This window comes from Alosa alosa, chromosome 8 (genome assembly GCF_017589495.1).
Source record: "Alosa alosa isolate M-15738 ecotype Scorff River chromosome 8, AALO_Geno_1.1, whole genome shotgun sequence".
Classification (NCBI taxonomy): Eukaryota; Metazoa; Chordata; class Actinopteri; order Clupeiformes; family Clupeidae; genus Alosa; species Alosa alosa.
In genome coordinates, this window is record NC_063196.1 from 27,845,523 (window position 1) to 27,868,669 (window position 23,147).

The 23,147-nt window shown below is 43.2% G+C and overlaps 4 protein-coding genes across 6 annotated transcripts; 2 read left to right on the top strand and 2 right to left on the bottom strand.

Moving 5' to 3' along the window:
- Positions 1-25: 25 nt before the first annotated feature.
- On the top strand, positions 26-4,963 carry fkbp3 (FKBP prolyl isomerase 3). Its single transcript, XM_048250406.1, has 7 exons — positions 26-156; positions 526-627; positions 735-833; positions 1,465-1,600; positions 1,874-1,941; positions 2,343-2,440; positions 4,674-4,963. Exons 1-7 carry the CDS (start codon positions 52-54, stop codon positions 4,726-4,728), a joined length of 663 nt encoding a protein of 220 aa, XP_048106363.1. The 5' UTR covers positions 26-51; the 3' UTR covers positions 4,729-4,963.
- Positions 4,964-5,827: 864 nt separating this feature from the next.
- Positions 5,828-8,060, bottom strand: faua (FAU ubiquitin like and ribosomal protein S30 fusion a). Of its 2 annotated transcripts, none has more exons than XM_048249547.1 (5): positions 7,962-8,060; positions 7,146-7,228; positions 6,773-6,917; positions 6,457-6,512; positions 5,828-6,015 (listed from the first exon to the last, which is right to left on the bottom strand). In XM_048249547.1, exons 2-5 carry the CDS (start codon positions 7,218-7,220, stop codon positions 5,890-5,892), a joined length of 402 nt encoding a protein of 133 aa, XP_048105504.1. In that variant the 5' UTR covers positions 7,221-7,228; positions 7,962-8,060; the 3' UTR covers positions 5,828-5,889. The 2 variants fall into 2 exon arrangements, with proteins under 2 accessions (XP_048105504.1, XP_048105505.1); XM_048249548.1 differs by having other exon boundaries at positions 7,146-7,225; positions 7,962-8,026.
- Positions 8,061-8,528: 468 nt separating this feature from the next.
- On the bottom strand, positions 8,529-19,106 carry prpf39 (PRP39 pre-mRNA processing factor 39 homolog (yeast)). 2 transcript variants are annotated; one of them, XM_048249550.1, is made up of 14 exons: positions 18,970-19,106; positions 17,484-18,043; positions 16,893-17,018; positions 16,306-16,424; positions 15,837-16,004; positions 14,194-14,395; positions 13,612-13,719; positions 13,283-13,447; positions 12,636-12,762; positions 12,133-12,401; positions 11,159-11,343; positions 10,743-10,817; positions 9,917-10,019; positions 8,529-9,022 (listed from the first exon to the last, which is right to left on the bottom strand). In XM_048249550.1, exons 1-14 carry the CDS (start codon positions 18,980-18,982, stop codon positions 8,945-8,947), a joined length of 2,298 nt encoding a protein of 765 aa, XP_048105507.1. In that variant the 5' UTR covers positions 18,983-19,106; the 3' UTR covers positions 8,529-8,944. The 2 variants fall into 2 exon arrangements, with proteins under 2 accessions (XP_048105507.1, XP_048105506.1); XM_048249549.1 differs by having other exon boundaries at positions 8,529-9,025.
- A 768-nt stretch (positions 19,107-19,874) lies between these two features.
- On the top strand, positions 19,875-23,002 carry arf6a (ADP-ribosylation factor 6a). Its single transcript, XM_048249551.1, has 2 exons — positions 19,875-20,295; positions 20,466-23,002. Exon 2 carries the CDS (start codon positions 21,267-21,269, stop codon positions 21,792-21,794), a length of 528 nt encoding a protein of 175 aa, XP_048105508.1. The 5' UTR covers positions 19,875-20,295; positions 20,466-21,266; the 3' UTR covers positions 21,795-23,002.
- Positions 23,003-23,147: the final 145 nt, after the last annotated feature.

Below are 23,147 nucleotides of genomic sequence, written 5' to 3' on the forward strand. Positions count from 1 at the left end.
CCTCCTCAGTGCTCCTGCGCGGGGTCAAAGTTCAGTGAGTCCGCTTGTAAGATGGCTGCTGAACCGACGAGGGAATGGAGCGACGAACAGCTCAAAAGTGATGATCTCCCCAAGAAAGACATTATAAAGTTCATACAGGATAATGCTGCACACTCGGTATGGTTCGCATATGCTGTCTGCAAACAGTGACTTTGCACGGTGCACGATGCACTTTGTTGCGTTTAGCTGCCTACCCGGCTACACATGCTAGCATCGTAGCTACGTTGTGAGACATGTGGGTTAGATATCCATTTTAGGAATTTCTGCGCATCGCAGTTATTGCCTAATGTGACTACCGTCATAAAGGGTCCTATAAATAATCGTTTTAAACGTACAAATATATGATAAAATATCTGTAGATTTGTGTTCCTCTATACTTAAACCACATCTGGCAAAGTTTGTTATTTTGATAGAAAGAAATAGTCTCATCCTTCGCCAGACAGTCATTTGTGATGTGAAATGCTCATGTGTTTGTCTTTATTACAGTTTCTATCAGAACACAAACTACTGGGAAACATAAAAAATGTTGCAAAAACTGCAAAGAAAGAGCAGTTGATTATAGCCTACGATCAACTTTTTGAGAGCAAGGTATGTGACTTAAAGATGCACCTTTTGTAAATCATAACATTGTATTGGTTATCATGATGTTCCTTATCTGACATAATGAAGTAACACATGTGTGTGCCTCTGATAAGAGATTTAAAGGCACTGAACCGATTGAGGAGGTGACACAGAATGTGAAAGCTGTGAAGATAGACGACAAACCCAAAGAGGTTGCTGAGGTCATTGATGAGGTAACGTTAAGTACCGTCTCCATTTCGGTTTGCGAACTTTCTTTGTTTTCATGCTAATACAGATTTAAGCACCGGGATGGCCTTGGAGGGTTGTTTAAACATGTACATTAAATGTGGACATACTGGTACACATTTATTATTATTTGAAACATTCTCATCAGTATACTACATAATTTGGACACAAGTCCCTGAAGGCTTTCTATAAGCCAGTGTCAGGGTTTTTTCTGAAGCCTTTTCAACACTGCTTAGTTTTTTCTACCTTAACCTGTACCTTCAAGTTTTGAAGTGTTTCCCAAAATGTTATTGTGAGCCATCAACTAGCCTAATCCGAGTAAGCACTTAGCTACTCAGTTAGATTGTGGACGGTGGAGGTGTAGTGGTTATAAAATCTAACCTCCAACTGGCTTCCAATGATCAAGGCCTTAACCCAGAGTTGCTCAAGACTGTGCCTGCAATTGGTCCTGCAATTATTGCAGATTGGACAGTTAGTAAAACAGAAGGAGGGCTTACATTAATATGTGTTACTATAATCTTAGCCTCTTTTTAACACTGATGATGACTAGTGTGTGTTGTACATTTGTGGCTTCACCTAATGACAATGGTTTGTCCTCCTCTATCCTTGTTCTGACAGGGTCCTCCAAAGTTCACCAAGGCTGTCCTTAAAAAAGGAGACAAGACCAACTTCCCCAAGAAAGGAGACACAGTAGGATGCTGGTATACAGGCTCGCTAGAGGATGGAACCGTTTTTGACACCAACATCCCCACAAGTAGGACCCTGTTTTTACTTGACTCATAAGCTGCCTGGGGTTGTTCTGTGCATGGCAACATTCTGCAACGTCAGCTGGTAATCAAGAAGTGTTTCACATGTGTTTATTTTTGGCTCATGCTCAGGAAGAAACTAGCCCACAATAAAGCTTAAACAGATCCTTTTTATATTTTTAAGTCAGTAAATAACATTGAATGTACACATTTATGTATGTGGAATAATAACCAAGCCAATGATGGAATGAGTTCTTAACCGAAATATGACACCCCTCTAGCTGCAAGGAAGAAGAAGCAGACGAAGCCCCTGTGCTTTAAAGTGGGACTGGGCAGAGTGATCCGAGGGGTGAGACCGCACATTCTCCCTTGGCCAGAACCCTACACTGGCCAGAACCCTACACTGGCCAGAACCCTACACTGGGCAGAACCCTACACTGGGCAGAACCTTACACTGGCCAGAACCCTACACTGGCCAGAACCTTACACTGGCAGTACATATAGATCATTGAATAATCAGCAAAGCTTCTCTTAATGTTATAGTGGTCAACTTTTTATGACATAAAACATGTCAGAGTGAGAACTGTAAAGCATTCAGGCATAGCGAAATGTAATGGGCACCTGAGCAAGAATGCACCTGAGATTTGGTGCATAACCTGGTTCACAATGCAGTTATTCATTCCTAATTTGTTTTGATGAGAAGTATTCTTGATGGTGTGAGCATCTTTGCATCTCTTTTGACTCACACAGTGGGATGAAGGAGTGCTAACCATGAGCAAGGGGGAGACGGCCAAGCTGGAGATCGAACCAGAGTGGGCTTACGGGCGGAAGGGTGTGCCCGACAATAAGTATCCTTTACTAATAGGGAGGTAGTGGAAACACACACACACACACACTTCCTTGTTCTATTCCAGGTGGTTAACTGGCCATGTTCTTTTGCAGTTAAGTCTCATGCCTTTTGATTAGGTTTCCATGTATGAAAATCAAGTCATCAAAGGCGAGTAAGAGGTAAAGCTTCAAATAAGAGCTCTTTTGCTCTGTTTGCCAGTCAGCGCTAAGGCTCTTGTTTTAGGAGTTTTAATCACCTGTGTAGAGTTGGCTTAATCAGGTTCGTCATTTAACCACATACTTGCAACACGCCCCTGCAGGGCTTGACAGTAGAATTTCCCCTTGGGGATCAATAAACTATCTAATATATATATATATATATATACACACTTATACACTTTCTTTTTTTTTTTCTTTTTTTTCCCCCCTCACCCAAAATGTAAATAGCTGGATAGAAGTTTTGTGATGGTAGTGAAAAATTAATTACCAGTTATCACCAGGCACACTATAGGGATCGACCGATATATCGGCCGGCCGATATATCGGGCCGATATTTGCGCTTTTTAAGTGTATTGGCATCAGCCGATAAGCGGCTGCGTTCGGCAATAGGTTTTTCCCCGCATTATTTACATACAGGCGTCCACAGGCAGCTCTGTGTTGCTGGAGATGCTGCAATTCACATGCAGAGTGCCCCTCCCCCACTAGCAGAGTGCTGAAGGCATGCTCTTCAAGACAACAGTAAACTTTAAACTTTCAAAGCATCTTTTAACTGTTTGACTTAGCTGACATATTGCCATACTTTGAAAGTGGAAGCAAGTTTGTGGGTCCAAATGGAAAACGCAAATGATTGATAGATACTTTATTTAATGCTGAATGCCTCATCTATAAAGCTGCTTGCCATTGTATTTAGGGAGCTGCAAATAGCTAAGTTGTAGGCTATCCATATGCATGCGATAGCTGTTACGAACACTGGTCATATGATTAAGTAATGCCAACGTTGTTCGTGGTATTTGTGGGAGTTTTATTCAGCGACCGCTGGCTGAGTTTTGGACGCGTGTGGTGTTTGAGTGTCTCCCTCCCTGAATGCCTCGTCTATAAAACTGCTTTCCATTGTATTTAGGGAGCTGCAAATAGCTAAGTTGTAGGCTATCCGTAGGCTATGTAGGCCTATGCGGTAGCGGTAGCTGTTACGAACACTGGCCAATCATATGATTAAGTAGCCTAATGGCGACGTTGTTCCGTGGTATTTGTGGGAGTTTAATTCAGCGACCACCTGGCTGAGTTTTGGACACGTGTGTGTGTGTGTGTCTCTCCCTACCCCTCTCCCTTTGAGCTGGGCGGAGTTGCCATCGCAGTGATATCAGAGCTTTAATAATGAGACGTGTATGCCTTACTTGTGTTTAGAGCTGTTTGCTAACGTTATCATTATCAATCCAGTTCAATGGTAGTTGAGTTTTCGTCAGCTGCCAAACAGAAGTTTGTGTGTGTGCGTCTGGTCTGTCTCACTCAGTGGGACACACGCATCACAGCGATATGAGAGTGCTGCGCTACCTGAAGGAGTGCTTTTAAAACTTTGAGAGAGATGTTTTTATACCTTTAAACGTTGATGCCGTTTAGAACAGAAACATCTGACGCCACGTTATTTTCTTCTGCTGATTTATGTTCTGTGGTTGACAAATCTCGTAGCTCTTTTTAGAAAATAAAATTGAAACCATGCAGTCTTAAATTACAAATCAAGCACTTCATTTCAGCTACTTTTCAGGCTCATTGTTTTCTTAAATTATTTAGATGTGTTGACAGGACATTTTGTGATGACCTGAATTATGTCTTATAATATGTCAGCAAGCAATGCATCATCAAGGCTGTGTTGTAGGATGTTGATGAAAGCCTTCTACCTTTGCACAGTTAACCATATGCAGTGCACCCAGCCATAAGTTGTTATAAATGTTCTTATAAATGTTCTATAAATGTTCCTTTTTTAAATTGAGACTTAATAACATTTGTTATCATTTGTGTAATTATGTGTCATTTGTATGATGTAAATTGAGGGACCAAAAGCAGTATCGGCTCCAAATATCGGCTCAAGAAAATCGGCAGCCTGTATCGGTCATCGGCTAAGGCTGATGGAAAAATATCGGTATCGGCACTAAAAAAATCCATATCGGTCGATCCCTAGCACACTATGCCAGAGCATTATTTTGCTGCATCTGTTCTCCATGTTTTAGTGGTACACCTTAACCCACCTACACCCAGAATTCCACCAAATGCTAAACTCATTTTTGAAGTCGAGTTGGTATCCATCGATTAACCATGGAATACTACAGATTCTCCCAGCATGCACTTTTTTCCGACTTTGTCAAAAGGATCGACGTCTGTCCCAGATGATTACCAATGAGATTGTCCGTGCATATTATGCCTGTTTTCATTATGTTGTGTAACTGAGTTTGATTGCTCGTTGGGAGTAAAGTTGTCTTGACTCTCAATCTATGGTCACATTGCATGTCTACTGCATTGTACAGCTGAATAAAGAGAATGTTTGCTTATTTTGTTGCGTTGTTTTAATTGCTCGTTAATGGCCATGTCAGCATTTTTAGGGCCACTATAGAATGTATATTCTTAGAAAACAATGAGCTGTTGGTGGATATGTCCACATGTCCACACAAGTCTTAGCCAGTTACCTGAATTTCTCAATCCATGACCTGTTGTTTACATTGTGCAAGTCTCACTATTTAAGTAACTTTTTGGGGGTTATTAAATCTAATTCAGTGATATTGGGACTAAAAATCAAGTTGTTGAATATTAGTATAATAAAGGGCATGATTGGGGCTCGGGGGAGTCACATTCGTCAAGTTGAATGGACGCAACAGCAGATATCTGAAAAGGATAACGTCTTCAAGGCCACGTTTACATGTAGGAAAAACACAAAAACTAATGTTTTATGAAAATGATTACATGTGAAACCAGAGTTTAGTAAACAAGGGAAAAACAGCAGTTTTCCATTGACTTGTTCCCTCATGTTTGAAATCTGGCCACCCCCCTCTGCTCGATGGGTTCATGACACCTATGCCAAACAGCTGGTGAAGGGTGATCGGAATTATTTTTAAAAACAAGAGGATAAATATCTGTTTAATAGTGCATTCAGTGATCAGACATTGACCCTAGCAAAACATTTTTAAGACTGGTTTATGTTGCCAGGGGTGGCAAAGTTAAACATGGTCATCAGGTATTGCTTGAATGTTAAATGTAAGCATTAAAAATATACAATATTTGCTTCTGCCTCACAAATTCAATTAGTTCATATTAAAGCCAATGCTACTGTGCAATAGACCAAGAAGCCATAATGAGTTCATGGTCCCATCCTTGAACTTCATTAACAGTGTTAAAAGAAAGAATCATGTCAATCGTAATTCCAAATTAAACTTTTATTATAATCAGGAGTTTGGTCGTGTTCTCCATGGCAACAGAGTTCTTAGGAGTTGGCGTTGGGTCCCTTCTTCTTTCCGAAGGTGGGCACCACATTGACGAAGCGACGGTTGTACTGGATGCGACGCTTGGCACGGCCGGTCTTCTTTTTCTTCTTCTCCTGCTTGTCCACCTGAGGCAAAGACGACACAACAACCATTACACATACAATCAGGAATGCCTTGTACATGTATTTTGCATCAATAGTCTGATTAACCCAATAAAGGGTTTAGAAACAGTCTAAATTCTATAGTAAATGTTCAGAATTCACACAATGTAAGTGATGACGACTAAGATTACAAATTAAAGACATTCCCAGGGGTATTGGCACTGAGGGAGTGGCTCTGTTACAAAGTCCTACTGCTTCATTCTTCTAGCAAAATATAGGACTTACTCTGTAAACCTCCTTCTCCACTTCCATCTTTTTCCTCCTCCTCACACTGACTAGTACTTATGTCTGCACTCCTATCCTCTAGTAATTGTATTGACAGATACAGTAAATGAACGCTAAATGAGTACATGTAAACAGTTCAGACAAACTTGATTGGTTGAAAAGAATGCTTTTGATACCCACCTTGGGTGTCTGTCCTCGCACTTTGCCAGCACGAGCCAGGGATCCGTGGACTTTACCTGATGGGCACAGTCACAAACAAATTGTAAACAAAAAGGGTAGTTGCCATTTACCCTTCTATACTCACTAGGCAATCCAATTTTAAAACACACGAGGACCTTTAATACACACATTGATGGAAGAAAAAAAACCTACCAAGGACACAGCTATACTAATTCAAGCCTTAACTTCCCAATGTGACAAGCATTACATTGTGAAAATGGCAGGTGGTATATGGCATAGGTTGTGTATGACCAAGAGACCATAAAGGAAGACTGACCTCCCAGAAGCCTTGCAACCACATCCAGGGTGCTGTGTTCAGCTACGCCACAGTCCACCAGGGCAGCGCTATCCTCCAGAGGGGCGCCAGCCAGCAGCAGCACCTGATCCTCCACGGAGATGCCCTCCAGAGTCTGGACATGAGCCTGCAAACCACCCAAAGAGGTCAGTCAGTACTAAATCAAGCTTTACAGGTGCACCTTGTTTATTAGAGTCGGTCATAAGATCTACCACCACAACCTTGTAACATATGGTAATGGACCGCCATCTACAGTTAGACGTAAATTAATTGTACAAAGTACACCAATGATATTTACTGTGTAGTATGTGGTCTTGTAAACAAATTAAAATGGCATGAGTGCGAGTCTTTTTACCTTGAGGTCCTGGACAGTCTCCTGTCCGGTCACCTCGAGGGTGTGTGTGTTCTGCGCACGCAGGAAGAGCTGCATTGTGTCTGCTGAAAAAAAAGACATTGCGATGGTTAAAATACTTTCGATTGCAATGTGTAGTAGTATTACGGTAAGTTATTGCAGCCAAATAGTTTTGTTAATTAGAATCTACAGCGGTGCGGTGAAAAGTATACTGACATTTCCTGCTCCTCAAATTTTCCCGGCAATCTGGTCGTTTACTTGCCAAACTCCACACTGACTAATGTTACATAACTAAACAGACGAAACGCAACTGATAACATGCGTGATGGTTAAAACTACGCCAAGCTACCAACAAGGTTCACGCCACTGTCGTACCAAATGTTAGCAGGATACTGTTAGCTTATACAACTGTTAGCTTCTCCGTCAGGACTGATATATAGCTGCTACTCATAACATTTGAGTTCAACACCAACTTGCTTCTACACATCGGACTGTGTGATACAAGTTCGGTAAGTAAACGACTGTAAGATGTCCGTCACTGTTAATAATGACGATTGGGCTTTTCTGGATAGCTTTCCAAGAGCGAGATTAACCATAGAACCTACGGTCTCTACACATCCCTGCTACCATGGCTAACGCCAGACATCATGTGGTACACGCGGTACCTATAAGTCACATAAAATGGCGAAATATGGGTATTTTTTAGATTATTTGCCCCCGTGAATGTTTCCTGAGAACACATAAGACAGACATTTGTCCAAAATGTGTATATTCAACACAAAATAAAACCTCTAAAAAGAAAAACTTTACAGGCCTCACCTCGTTTGGTGCTAGTCGCTCCACACTTGACGAGAAAAGGACTTAAAGAAGTTGCTTAGGCGCATGTGCAAGCTAAAGAATCATGGGAAACCTTTCACGCAGACGCAAAGGCACGCCTATTTGATGTTGGACCTTGCCAGAGCGTCCCATGCCATATTCACCGATGAGAATTTGGGTAATTGGGTTGTGGCAGTAATATTAATCTAGGCCATGTGGTAATAATGTTCAGCATTAGAGAATATTCTTTGCCTTTTTCGTGTTATCTGTATGTTGGTGTATGTGACATTCACCGAATGCCGTCAATAATGCCTTCAAGATAGTTCATTCATAAATCCTGGACTAAAACCTTGCCTATGGAAATCCTTGGTCGTCATCAATCGATGTTCAACTAATTATTTGAATTAAGACACTGCCTAAATGATTAATCTATGCGATTGTGCTGACTCCATAACATGCTCCTTTCAGAAATACAAGACTCATTAAGGTTCAACAGTTCAATATTACACACTTTATCAAGAGTGTGTATTCATGATGACTACCAATGTATAACATCACCGACAAGACAAGTGAGGATATCAATCACTTTATTATGAAAGTCAAAATAAAAAACAAAACCTCAGATATTTGCCCAGAAAACACATTCAGGAGATGTTAAAGAAAGACATTTTAGAGGTTTATTACATATTTCAATCTTCATCTTCTTCAAATACAACTAAATTCCCCAAAAATTAGATTCTACTCCAGGCCAAACCAGTCTAAAAATCAAAAGCTGTATTTGCAACTTCACATACGAGGGGAGGGGGAGAAAAAGTAAAATAATTTGCACAAACACACATACATGCCCAACAAACACAGGTCAGATCAAAAGCTGATCAACAGAATGGCTGTGAGGGGAGTCAGTGACTCGAGCGGTTCGATAGGGTAAAAAATTGGATGCTTGCTTTGCCGCCTCCAATCAATCGGTCTGGTCATTCACGCTGAGATCATGTGGGGGGAGGGGGGTAGTACTGGTTATACCCGGCATATTGGTTGTACTGGCCCCATGAGTTCTGGTAATTGTACTGCTGTAGAGAGAGAGGGAGAAGAGAGTGAGACAGTCAGTCCGAGAAATAACAGAAATATCATGTCAAACATGGTCCAGTTATGGAATAGAGAACTGAGACACTACATTACCAAGTCCAAGCCCACTAAACACCAAGTGATCATTTTCCTCGGCAAATGTTGCCCATTTAAAAATAAATACATCACGTTTATAACAAAACATTTTTTTCTTCTTTTTTTAAACTCAAAATAGCATTCTATCAAATTGTACTGGACACCTTGCGCTGAAAAAGCCATATGAACTTTTCCCATAAAGCAGTGTATGTATGCACACGTCTGTGGGTGCGCCTGTGTGAGGATATATTTCCCAAAGCAACCTACAGCCTTCAAGCTGTTGCAATCTACACTATATTCAAATCATGACAGAATCATTTAAAACAATAACTGAGGGGTGTAAGTGTGTGTGTGTGTGTGTGTGTGTGTGTGTGCCTGCATGGGTAGCCTATTACAAGTGACAACGACGTTTTCCCTTTTCCGTGGGTGATCGTGACTGAGTTGATTTCACTTTGCGCCCACTCTGAGCAAAGACAGTAGCCTACAATGCAGTTAGGGGGTGTCAGCGTCTCAGTCAGGTGACAATAAATGTGTACAGGTTGCCTGATATTTTGGATGTAGCCTACTAAGATGCGACGTTTGGTGTACTAAGATTCGTTGTAACAACGAACAATAAATAAATGTTGTGGCGCCGTAGGCTATCAAATAAAAATGTAAGACCTGTGAACAAAATTCAATGCCTTTTCAAGGCCTTAATTTCTGAATACTAAATTTAAGACTTTTTCAAGTTTTTAAGACCTCGTGGGAACCCTGATGAACTCGCACTGTTGACCCCCGAAACCAAGGACATGGAGACTCACCTGGTACCAGTTGTAGTTGTACGCTTGGTCGTTGCCTGCTGGCATCATTTGACCAGCTGCAGAGTCGTCTGTTCTCTGCCTCTTGGAGTCAGGGCCTTGAGACCTGAGAGATGAAGGTAAAAACGGGCGATATTTAGCAGACGAGGAACTGAACCCGGTCCCAACAGTTGTCAGGAAGCAACACAACTTAGTGCTTGCTTAGTTGTGTTTTTTTATATTATATACTTTTATTACTTTTTCTGCTGTTAGTGCATGTTGTGCGTGATGTCTGTATGCTACTGAGACCTTGAATTTCAAGAAAGTATTTATCTATCCATCATCTATCAACTGCTGTTTCACCATGCCCACAAAACACATATACGATACAATAAAACAATGCAATAAAAAAAAAAAAAAATACCACAAGTGGCATACACTTTAACATTAATGGTCAGGTCACAACCCGCCTACTTTCTTTTTTTTAATTAAGATAAATTCTATTCATTTAGAGCCACACACATTAGACCTTAATCTCAAGGTTTTACCAAGCTCAAGGCCTGACCCTGTAGAGGAAAGGACATAGGCAACAGTGGCAAGGGGGGGGTCTTTAAAGGGAAGAATCCTTGAGTAGACCCCAGTTCAGCGCACAACAGGCCTGCAGGAGGATTGTTAGTGTTTAGTCTTTGACCAGTGATTTTATTCAGGTTTTTACAGCCACATGGCCTCCCTGAATTAAATCAGTGAATACTTCCCAGTAATTATATTTCAGTTTTGTACATTATATAGACATACCAGAGGCAAGAGAGAGAATTCAACACAAAGAATATAACCATGCACAGTGCCTTACCCATTCTCCGCTTTCCTCTTTGTGGAGTCATTCTCTTTTAGAAGCTTCTGATGCTCGTCATATGCCGCTACAAGACTGAAAGGGAGAGGGGGGAGATATTGGAAAGAGGTTACTTACCAACAAATCTATGCTCACAGCTCTAATGTTGACTAAACTGTGACCTGTAACACATTTCTGAATTTTGAAGCAACATTGATGGTCAACATATTCCTATTAACGTGCAGTAGTTTCTGAAAATCTGTGAGGATGTTAATGAGAAAGTCTGCTTAACCACAAAGCTTATGTTTACACACCAACATAACCAACTCAAATCAGAGTTTTAGGGTGAGCTGTGCATCCTTTTACACACACACACACACACACACACACACACACACACACACACACACACACACAGGTTGAGGGTGAACACTTACACGTTAATATCACTGCCAAAGTCCTCCAGGAACTCCACCTTGCGCTGGGAGAAGGTGATGCGCGACTCCAGAGGCATGGAGCTGCTCAGGGCGCGGTCAAAGCAGGCCACGATGTCCGCCTCGTTCTGCTGCACATCCCCGCTGTACTCCAGCTCCAGCAGATTCAGATACAGCTTTGGACACGTCTACCAAACACACACAGGTGGGCTTCATCAAGACCAGTGTATCCGTAGGTGTGGTCTATCATATTCCTCTTACCCACTCTCAGTCTCAGACATCAACGTCCTTCAAATGACTACAGCTTTGCTATTTTTCCATAGCTCCATCTGGTCTCAGACATCAATGTACTTCAAATGACTACAGCTTTGCATGTAATTTAATCGATGTCCTAACATAATGTTTTCACCTAATCCTGGTTCCTAGTCTCATTACTAAGGGGAGTGTTTAGTGTTTAGAGTGCCCGCAGTTCAAAGGTTATATATCATCTCCACTTAGTCTTTCTTCATGGTATCGCGCAGTCTCTCATTTCTCTACCTAGTCTCCATGGTATTTCTCCATAATCACACCTGGTCTCTCCAGTCTCACGCCACCTTTCTCCATGGTCTCACCTCATTTCGCTACCCTTTCTCTATGGGATCACAGTCTCACCTCATCGTTAGGTACCAGGTATTTCTTCACAACTCTAACCGGCCTCTCTAAGGCACGTTTTTACACCGGGTGCGTGTCAGCTGCGTGGCATGTCCGTTTTTATCCCATGTTAACAGGTTAGCCCTTGCACACCGCCTGCGTGACAAGTGCGTCTCAGGCGCGGCTCAAAGTGCCTCATCAGACACGCTTCTGGTAAGCAGACATAGAAAACGCCATGCAGTCGCCATGTAACTGACACGCGACGTTCTCGCCACGTTCCCCATGTGAAACAGGCCTTAATCTCTCCTCTCTGTGGCCTCCCCTCTAGCGTTCCACGCTGCGCTCACCTGGTCTTTCTCGATGGCCTCCAGGAGCACCTTCTTGGCTTTTCCCAGACTCCTTTGCACCTTCATCAGTTGGCGCGCCAACTTCACCGCGTAGAACGACGTCTCGCCCGTGTTGTTCCCGTTTTGCATGGCGTCGCGGAGCAGCGCTTCCGCCTCGTCCAGGTTGCCGTGGCGACGCTCCAGGCTGACGCGGCGCAGCTTCACCATTGCGAGACCCGGCATCGCCTCCTCCAGGGCCTTCAGGATGCGACGAGCCTCCTCTATATTCCCTGCAAGGGAAGGAAAAAAAGAATCATTTAGACTTTTCCTCCCCTGTGAATGTGAGTATGTGTGTACACATATATAGGATTAGAATTAGGGACCCTATTTCTCTAAAAAAACATTAAGCCATAAGGCTGTATTCAACATGATATTTCTTTGAACCATATCAGTGGCGTCTTCTAAACACTCAACGAATCACAGATTGAATTCCTGCATATTTATAACAAACAAACAAAACCTACCTTGTTGCTCCTCAAATGCTGCCCACAGGAGATGGATGGTAGGCTTCTTGGGGAGGTGGATGGTGCACGCCTTCTTGTACACGTGCCGCACTCCCTCCATGCTGTAGCCCTCTAAATACTTTGCGTACTTCAAGAGTTCAAGAGGAGACAACAGAGAGGAGATAGAGGCAGAGAGAGATGGAGAAAAGTTGGAGGAAAGGAGGAAGAAGAGGAGAGAAGGAAAGAGAGAGGGAAGAGGAGAATGGAAAAAGACAAGGAGAAGAAAAAGAACAGCAAACACACTTGAGTTTTTCTTTTGAGTTCCTGCACTTGTGAATTTCCATTGACAAGATCGTGTTTAGAATTTCTTTTTAAACCCATCAGCACCTTCATGGAACCAATAAGATAAGTTTCTGTAAGGTAGTGGGAGACGGAGATGCAACGTAGTTGGCAAATGCTGGAGTCAAATCTTGTGTGGCAAGCTGGCCAGCCCCTAATACAACAGATACAGTCAAATATCAACGTTACACGCAAAGAGTGAAGGATGTCTTGTTTTTTTTTGCTAAGTTTTTTTTTTCTCTTTTTTTTGTTTTGTAGTGAGGAAGTGAAATCGAAATCGATTGGGAAAGGGTGAGGGGGTGCATCGCAAGGAGAGAAGTGATATTTACCTTGATCCAGAACTCCTCGTAGAGGGCACAGGCGATCAGGCAGCGCTCAAACAGAACCACCACCCTCTCCGGAGTCCCATTCTCCAGCTCAAAGTCCAGGTACTCCCGCCAGTTTGCAAGCTGGGTCTTCTCCAAAGCCTTCACGTGAAAGTATGGCCGCTTAATCTAGAAAGAAAGGGAAAGGAAGGTCAGTCACAGTCCTAAACTACATTGAAATGTCAGACAAAAAATAAAGATTCTCTGGCACGTGTAACCCACATGGATAGCCAACTTGCCCACTGTGATGTACCAATAATTCTCTGGTGACCCCTAGAGACACACACGCTTACCCCTTCTTCGAAGGTCCATCGCTTGCTGACTTCGTGCTCGTTGTGGTTGAAAATCTCCTGCCGCGTCTCGATCACCTTGTGCCGCATGTTCTCGATCTCGGTCACACGCTAGGGAGGCAGAGACCAAAACAGAGCACCAGGTGAGCACGTCACACGCCAGCATCATCGCAGGAACGTGTGTTAATCACGTGTCCAATCTGAAGTGCGGTGAAATCTGAAGAGTCCAGCTACCCAAAGAGTTACCATCGGTTAGCACCATGTACTGGCAAGCAACATGTTGCCATCTTGAGGGAACGAGGGGAGGGGTGTGCGGTAAGTGCACACCATCTGCTGTAGGCCCAAGCTCTGGTGCTGAAGGGGGGACAGAGACGGTGTCAGTTTTTACAGCGCCCCGCAAACCCTTATGAAAAAGGGCAGAGGAGGAGGGGGGAAGTCACTGACTGGAAGTGAATCTGAAGGTAGCAAAAGATACTAAAGTCTTCATGCCTGCTGAGATTAAGATTGTTTTCTGATGAGTGTGGGGGCGTTTCAGACACCTCTGAAGCACTGTCCCCCACACAGATCTGCAGGCCACCGGCTTACCTTGGCGGGGTCGGGAAGGTCCTCTGTTCCGGGGGGGAGCTCCTCGCTGGGCGTCTCACTGGGTGTCTCTCCATCTCCGTCTTCGTCTTCGTTTGACGCGTTTGACGCTTTGGCGGCGGCAGCCAGCTCCACCCTCAGCTGCACAAACTCTTCCTCAGACAGGAAGTGCTTGGGGTTGTTGTTCTGCACATGCTCTTTAAACCTTACAAGTTCAAGCAGAAACACAGAAAGATGAATTAATTTCACCATTAGCTGTGCTTCTGTCCACATGCAACTAGTACCATTAAGGAACTCAGCAAAACTTCCATTTCTTAAAGTATGCAATCCTGTTTCCAAACAAGATAAAAAAAAAAAAAAAAAAAAAAAAAGTTATGAATTGCCCCCTGATAAACACAAACCCTAAAAAAATGTCAGGTACCAAGCCACAGGTGACAGACACTTTCAGATAATCTCCCATACATGGAATAAACGTAGTCCTCAACAAGAACCTTTTTCTCAGTGGGGATTGTCTGTAGTCCCTTTCCCACCGGAGGGATTTTTGCAGTTCCTAGAACATAACGTTCCTAGAACCCTTTTTTTCTTGTGTTCCAACCGGACCAATTTGGGAATTATTAAGTTCCTCTGACTGCAGTTCCTGTAACTCTTTCAGCTCCTTTTTCAGGGCAGGGTCTTTTCCCTTTTCCGCATAGGAACCCTTAGTGACCTAGGTCTACGTTGATTGGTCCAAATTATAAGTCACACCCACTTTCAACCCAAACTGAATGGACAATTTGAAATTGAATGGGCAACAAGTTCCTATGAGCACTTGGCCAGTGCAAATGCAAATGGCAAAGCTTTTTTTCAGGGAGAGTAGCTAGTAGAACTGTTCAGAAATGGACTGTTCCTATAATTACGTTCCTGTAACTACTTGGTGGGAAAGTGGCTATTGACGTTTAATCCATGTACGGGAAACCTACCCTGTAAGCCCAAACTGGAGCTCCCCCTAAAGCACACATGGGCAACATACGGCCCTCGGGCCACATGCGGCCCGTGGGCTTTCTCTGACCGGCCCACGTAAGGTCCGTGAAAAAACAGTAGTCAAGAGCCTAGCATAGAGATAATGCACGCAAATCAATATCGTTGCTTTTATTTTAAAAGCGACTGCTATTTGTATGCTCATACATTTGTACGTGGATGCATACGAGGTAAACACCCTCACTGATGTGCTGGTGAATAGAATTTATGCTTCTGCATCGACACAATGCAGTTGCCTTTGGTCGGCGTAAACCTTTAAAAGTTTTCTGTCTCCTGTGTCTGCGTCGCTCACCAACGGTTGTTAGAATGTCAAACTCCTACTGCTGCTCGATATGAAGTGTTAATGGCCTAGCCTAATTATATAGATATTGTACTACTTTTTTATATCAGTCTTTGAAAGCTGAAAAAAAAAAAACATGTCAATGTCAAAAAAATTTCGAGAATGAGGATTAAATACTGGGCATATATTAAATATTGCCGTTTTTCCTTCGTCTCCCTCACATTTTTATCTGTTCTTACGAGTAGTCAAAACCATATGATTTGCTTAATGTTATACAAGAACAGAATAGAATTGAACAGAATTGAGTTCAGCCTTGAGTTTGGTATTTTGGGTCCATCGCAGTGCCTACCTCTGAAAGTGCTGGGAGTAGAGCTGGGTGGGGATGCCCAGGATGCGGTCGTACACGGCCGTGACGTTGGCCAGCTTCTCCTGCTCCGTCTCCCAGTTGACGTAGGCCTCCCACAGGCGGTCGGAGCGGAAGTCTGTCCCCGCGGCAAGCACAGCATGCTCATAGGTACTGCAGAGAAACAACAACATGTCAACAATCACTACCTCCCCATGGTTAACCAGATGTCTGCAGTAAGGACACCACACTAATGAGTTAATTTGCAATCATCATCACCAGCACACAAGCAGCATGAAATAAACAATAAACCAAATGGGTTTTGCATCAGAACATGGTCACATTCTTTCTAGTGAGCACTTTATAAGGGGAATTGAGTAATTGCTTCAGGGAGGTTGAGACATTGATCTGGGTAAAACTGATGTTCTCCTCCTGTTCTCTGAACTGTCTCTCTTTGGGCAGGTACAGTACTTACGCTCTGATTCGACTCTCTGCTTCGCCATCAGTATTGTCCTGGTTCTCCTTCAGGAAGGATATGTAATGGAGCCAAAGGTCTACGCTCAGAGGGATGGCCTGCAGACCCCGTCTGTACACCTGCAGAAACAGGACAAATGCTTACATTACAGAATGTACAATTTTTGTCAGCAAGCAAGCAAACAAACAAACAAGTTTTAACTTGGTGAATGGTGCTCTAGGGTTTTTTTTTCCATTTGGATCAACAATCCTCAGGCTTTTCTTAAAGGATGATAAATGATAAATCTACCAGTGCCACAGAAAGTGAAAGGGGACAAAGCCGGTACTGTTCTCAAGATCCTGTGGCGACAACTCTGACCACTCAAGCACACCATAGCTTGGTGGATGGATTTATCATGGTCTGTCGTCCCATTTCAGAGTCATGTGAATAAAACAGAGAGGTCTATTTCAAAGTAAAGCACTATAGTAGCCAAAAACTCTTTACAGTATATTTCACTCAATATTTTTTTGCAAAAGCTGACTTAACTATGCAGATGACTCGTTGGGGTATTGTCACGCACATACAAAACCAAACGTCAACAAACTTACCTCGTCTGCTACCTGGACCTCGCCATTCTTCTTCTCTATGTCTGCATATTTCTTCCAGTAACCATAGCAGTATGGGTAGTGTAGGAAGAAGTCATCAAAGGCTTTCCTCGCTGCTGGCAGGTGGTTCTGTGAATCAAACAGGTCAAACAGGTTTAGAAGTTGGTCATTTAGTAAAATTAGTTAGGGAAATTAGAAAGTAAAAAGTGGAAAACCAAATGCCAGACCCAGCCTTGATCTGAAGCCGGTGTGTGCTAGGCATTCTGGCACAAAATGGCTGCCGTGAATCACCAAGGTGGGTGCGACACATTGGTGGTGGCTGATGTGAGCCCTCCCCTTCACTGTAAAGCAATTTAAGTGCCTAGATAAAGTGCTATATAGACCCTTTCAAGAGTTCCATTATCAGCATCATAGTTGGCCCCACAAGACTTCCTTTTTAACATTCCATATGTTATCTTAATGCAGAGGAAGTAGATTGGGGCCCAAATAGAACGCTCAAGCATTGTTTTTGTTTTTATTATTGTCTATACATGTAATGTGGTGTTGATGTTGCACCTGCTGTTGAAGTGGAGTCTGCTGCTGCTCTGGACTCACCTCTTGCTCAACATACTGCAACAGGTAAACCCAGCCGTTGAAGTCGTCAGGGTTCTCCTCCACCACTTTGCTGAGTCTATCGTACTCTGTGGGGAGGGCCGGCTCTTCTGGAGCGGCATCTGTTAGGACCATCGCTGAGTCTTCCTCCTCCTCACCTCCTTCCTTCCCAGCATCCTCCAGCTCCATGTTTGACGGACTGCCTGCCTCTGACGTTGGCGCGGGCTCCGCTGGCTTCTCCATGTTCTGGTCACCTGAGGCGGCGGTCTCTGACTGCGCGGTTTCATTGCCCTGGTGGTCAGATTTCTGCTCATCTTGATCTGATCCATCACTCCCTGGTGCAGAACCTGTTCCTTCCTGTGCCAACCCATCCACGGGGAACAAATGTGTGTTCTCCAGCTGGTACTGATCCATTTGTGGTGCAGTGTTGTTGGACATGGTCCAGTCGGCAGCCTGGAGGTCTGGAAGAAAGGCGTCTCCAGAGCCCTGCATGGGTGGAGAGTCTCCGTTCTCAGGAGCGTTTGTGTCCAACATTCCCGTCATGGGCTCTGATAGATGTAGATCTGAAGAACGAACACACCAATGAAAACAGAGCGTCACCAGGTGACAGATACTACCATTACTGCAATGTTCCCATCATTGAACTTATCCAATTATAAATACAAACCTAGTGCAATGGAAAGAACACACAACTTGATACTACTACCAAACATTACGAATGTAAGGCCTTTTACATACAGTAAAGTCGACATGTCTGAAGTTGATACCATGTTAACCGAAACAGCGTGATAGATCGTCTTTCAGTCACACTCCAAATGATGTTAGGTACACAACAAGGGTTAATCGTAAACTAGGCAAACAAATAACTTCAGCGTTTGACCCGGAGTTAACTTAGCCGGTCAAAGCTAGCTCCTACGTTTGGGGAAACATGTAAACAGAGCTTACCAAACACTTGGCATGAGACTGTATAAAGGCCTAGCTGTTTAACGCGAAGACTGCTGAAACATGGTGGCTTGTTGCCTGACATGCAGTTTCGGTACTTCGAAGGCTAACAAGAATGTCGTTTGAGATCTAACTGCTAACATTCGCAGCTAACGTTACTCCAACCACGAGTGAGGGCCAAGCGCCTTAGCGAACTGCGCTACACCGTAACACACAAGAAATTACGCTATGACATGAAACTACACCGAAACTACAAAAAATAACATACACGTAACTTACATCTGAGGGAAATATTTATATTGTTCTTGGAAAAATACACTTACGATGATATTATCTACATGTATAACAAAGACAGTAAGACAGCGAACTACTAGCAAGCTAAACAGTTAGCCACAGTCTCGGGCCTCCTAATGCTAACTATATAGCTAGCATACACACCACACTTCCGTCTACTCCAACGTTGTTCTGTCGTATCTAGTGTAGTCTACCTTGCGTGTTTGAACACGTCCTTCCAACAGACAAATATTTTTTTGTGTGTCTCACTTACCAGTATCTTCCATGAAATATGGATTCGATAAGTGCAAATGTCAACTACTTTGTAGTTATCTAACCAACAACATGTGTTCGAGTGTCTGGTCTTTCATTCTCCAGTAACTTCGCTGAGAAGGACAAGATAAGTGTGCGCATGCGCACTACTACAACAATCTGGGTAGGCGGGTCATTCAACATAGAATGCCACGCAGGAAATAGGTAGTTAAAATGTTGTACAATGTATCCTATGAACACACAAGAGCCGTTCTGTTTGTCATACAGGCTGCGGCAGCTACATACAGTGTAGCCTACAATAAGTTTGTACAGCCAATGCGTCTGTCTGGCTACACACACGTAAGTAGGTTAGCCTATATAATTTGGTTTTACCTAGAGCATGGATCCTAGATTTGCTGAATGTTACAACTGCATAGCCAGTGTGGAAAACACTATTTCATAAACTATACATAATCTCACCACGTATGTAATGCAACTTGCATTATTATAGTAGGCCCAATTGAATAATACAATATAGACTTGATTGGCATATTGTGACAGATTTATTAGAAATTGCTGAACGCAAAATTCATTGAAGCAAACAGACTATAATTTGACTCCATGTTCATAATATTCCATGTTCATCACTCTGTTGACATGTAAAGATATGTAGCCAAGGCTCTATCATGTGGTCATAGCCTACAGCTACATTATGCATGTATATATATTATGCATTATGCATATATACATGTATCATAAATAGAGGGCTGCGCTGTAAACCTGTCCATATGACTGTCAAGGTCAGGTGGTCACACCGGTGCCCGGTGGAATGTAGTAAAAACATTCATATTCATTTGATGAGCGAGCAACCTATGTGATTACCTCTAAGCATTATTTGAAATTTGGACGTCACAAAGAACCGCCTCCTTACGTGATTTTACGTCAGTGGCCGGCTGGTCTCCGTTGCACAGACGATTGCAAATATTGTTTCTTTAGTATACAAGAGGCAGAATACTGATCGGTTCTAAACGACTTTTCCCTGTCTTAACCATTATATTTAAGTGAAAGGAATTTGTAAGTGTTTTGCAACTGAAAGGGGCGGACAGGCAACATTTAGAGTCTGAGCCTAAATGGCGTCCATTTCAACTCCAGTGAGATCGACTTGCAGTTGAGCCTGTTAGCGAGCGCATGCCAAATGGCGTAGTGCATGAGCAGAGAGGAAGTGGCGGGTGAAGCAGGTCCGCACCTTTTCCGGTAACACCACACGGCTGCGACTGAACGACTTGGGAGGAAGAGAGGCAAGAGCGGGGAGAATCGACCTGGGAGAGGGGGGTTGCCGCAGTTGCAGGTAATAGACCTCCTTCCTATTCGAGGTGTTTGATCGCGCATGAAATTATTTGTAGTGTGACCCTATTGGTTTTCCGGTTGAAAACGACGCGTTTCAGGCAGAAGAGCAAACGATTAAAGTTGTACTCTGTCTGACACCCCTCCCTTTTCTGAACCTCTCTTGTGTTACAGGGATTGAAGAGAGGGAGGACGGAAACTCGGATGAATCAATGACCTTTTAAGTTTCTTATTCGACCGCTCCGGTACCGATACGAGGGTACACGACAGAATAAAGGGTTTGGGACCATGGACTCTTGAGAAGAATACCGCTTCTGTAGTTCGCCTTGTGAATAAGGGCGAGGGGGACAGCCGGCAGACAAGAAGGAAGTCGGAACTACCAAGGGCTCTGAAAGGGCCTATCCACAGAGCGCAGCTCTTTCATTTTTTCTTATTCTCTCTTCATTCACCCCAATTTTTCGGCACATTTTTTGACCGGGGAGTGGTTGTTGCCTGAATGACTATCGCGACTGGTGAATGAATTCGATTCGTCATTGCCTCTAACACATCTTATCGAAAGGCTTTGAAAGCGCCCGGTCTACCCACACCCACTGTACACATTTAGCATTTATTCTGGAGCACTTAATTTCGTTGAACGGGACATTTTCTCGCCATTGGTCATACTGTTTCGGAATACGTTTTCTCCAAAAATCGGCGAGACCGTAGGTTATTGTTTCATCGAGTTGTTTGGACTTTTTTTGACAGAAAGCCAGGCTACAGGATAGCGCTGCTACTGTGTGTCAAGAGCAACACCACTGACTGATATCTGACGAGGATACGCTGTCACGTGGAACGGGCCAGCTTAAGTTTGCATGTAACATTTAACCATAGAATAACAACTATTAAAGTAGCCTGTTTTCAGACACATTACTCTGTAGGGGGGGGAACTCAGTATTTTTTACCTTAGGAATAGGATATTTATGCACAGCCAACAAGATGGGGAAAATGCTCTCAAAAATCTTTGGCAACAAGGAGATGAGAATATTGATGCTTGGACTTGATGCCGCTGGCAAGACCACCATTCTGTACAAACTGAAACTGGGACAGTCTGTCACCACCATTCCCACGGTTGGCTTTAACGTGGAGACCGTCACCTACAAGAACGTCAAGTTCAATGTGTGGGATGTGGGTGGCCAGGACAAGATCCGGCCGCTGTGGCGGCACTACTACACCGGCACACAGGGGCTCATCTTCGTGGTGGACTGTGCGGACAGGGACCGGATAGACGAGGCGCGCCAGGAGCTGCACCGCATCATCAACGACCGGGAGATGCGCGACGCCATCATCCTGATCTTCGCCAACAAGCAAGACCTGCCTGACGCCATGAAGCCGCATGAGATCCAGGAGAAGCTGGGCCTCACCCGCATCCGAGATAGGAATTGGTATGTTCAGCCCTCCTGCGCCACGACTGGGGACGGACTCTACGAAGGCCTCACCTGGCTCACGTCAAACTACAAATCTTAATGTCACCAAACTGTCTTGAATGCAAAAAAAAAAAAAAACAAGGGGAGAAAAGGAGAGCATATAAATATCACAACCACAGGCAATTAACAAATAACGTGGCTTCTCCAATCAGTGTATATCAAAGAGAAGTTTAATGGTATCCCCCCACCTCTTTTTTGTTTGTTTGTTTTGTTCTCATTCTTTTTGGATTCTGACAAGTCCCTAACGGAATTTACTTTAATCAATGACTGTTTTTGGCTGGCTTTTAGTTTGCTTTTTGGCACTGTAGTCTTTCTATCAGAAATCTGTTATTACTCACTGAATCTAAATATTCCATAAAGTATTATTTTCAGAAGCAATGATTCATATTATTGTTTTTCCTATGTTTGTTTTCTTTCCTTCGGGTTCCATGGGTCTGTCACTTCTAGGTTTCACTTTGGTTTAGGCCTTATTCTATTGGCTATTCTCACATGGACTGAGGGAGGCTTGGGAATGGCCAGTCTTATTTTTAGGTTTCTATTAATTTAGTCACTCATAATTATCTTGGAAAATCAACAGGCCACCCATTCACGCTCCCCATCCTCTCCTGATAAATATCTCTTGTCTTACAAGAAGGGGGTCAACACAAAGCAAACACGACTTGGCAGACACACATGTAACCATTGTTTGATGTACTGAACTGAATACACATGACATGTATGGAAAAAAAAAAGAATAACCAGGACAGAACTCTCCATCCATATTGAGCGGTTTTCTTGTGAAGGATTGCTATATATTTTTTCACAATCCAAATGTATGGGTAGCAGTTACTGGTGTTTGATTTTTTGCTGCATTCTTTCAGGAGCTTCCATTACAACTGAGTATTTGTAGCTTTGGGGCCCAGTGCGTGGACGCCCTATCCACAGATGTTCCTCCATATAAGAGAAGTGACACTTAACAATGGTTTTGATCACAAGAGGAAGAGAGCTATTCAAATGAGAGGGCTGTAGTTGGCTTGGGCCAGTAGCAGGTGCCCATTGACTTATGGCGAACACTGTAGCACTTTCTGGTGGACGTTGCAACGTCCGAAAGTGCAGAATAAGTCCAAAGCCATGCCACCTGTCTCTCTCATGGTGCTCCTGACCCCTGACTAGTCCTTTTTTGACTACCTTAACATCAGCTGTGTAGCTTGTGTCTTGCCATCTGACAAGCCTATTTTTTTCTCTCTCTAAATAAATCATAGGCAAATGCTTTTGTTTATTTTTTTTTTTCTTATTTTGTCCAATTTGCAATGCTGAAGAAGAAATAAAAAAAAAAAAAAAGTATATCAGGACAAAAAAATGCAATTGTAACTTCTTGGTGATTTATCTTATTTAACAAAACCTGTTTTAGTGC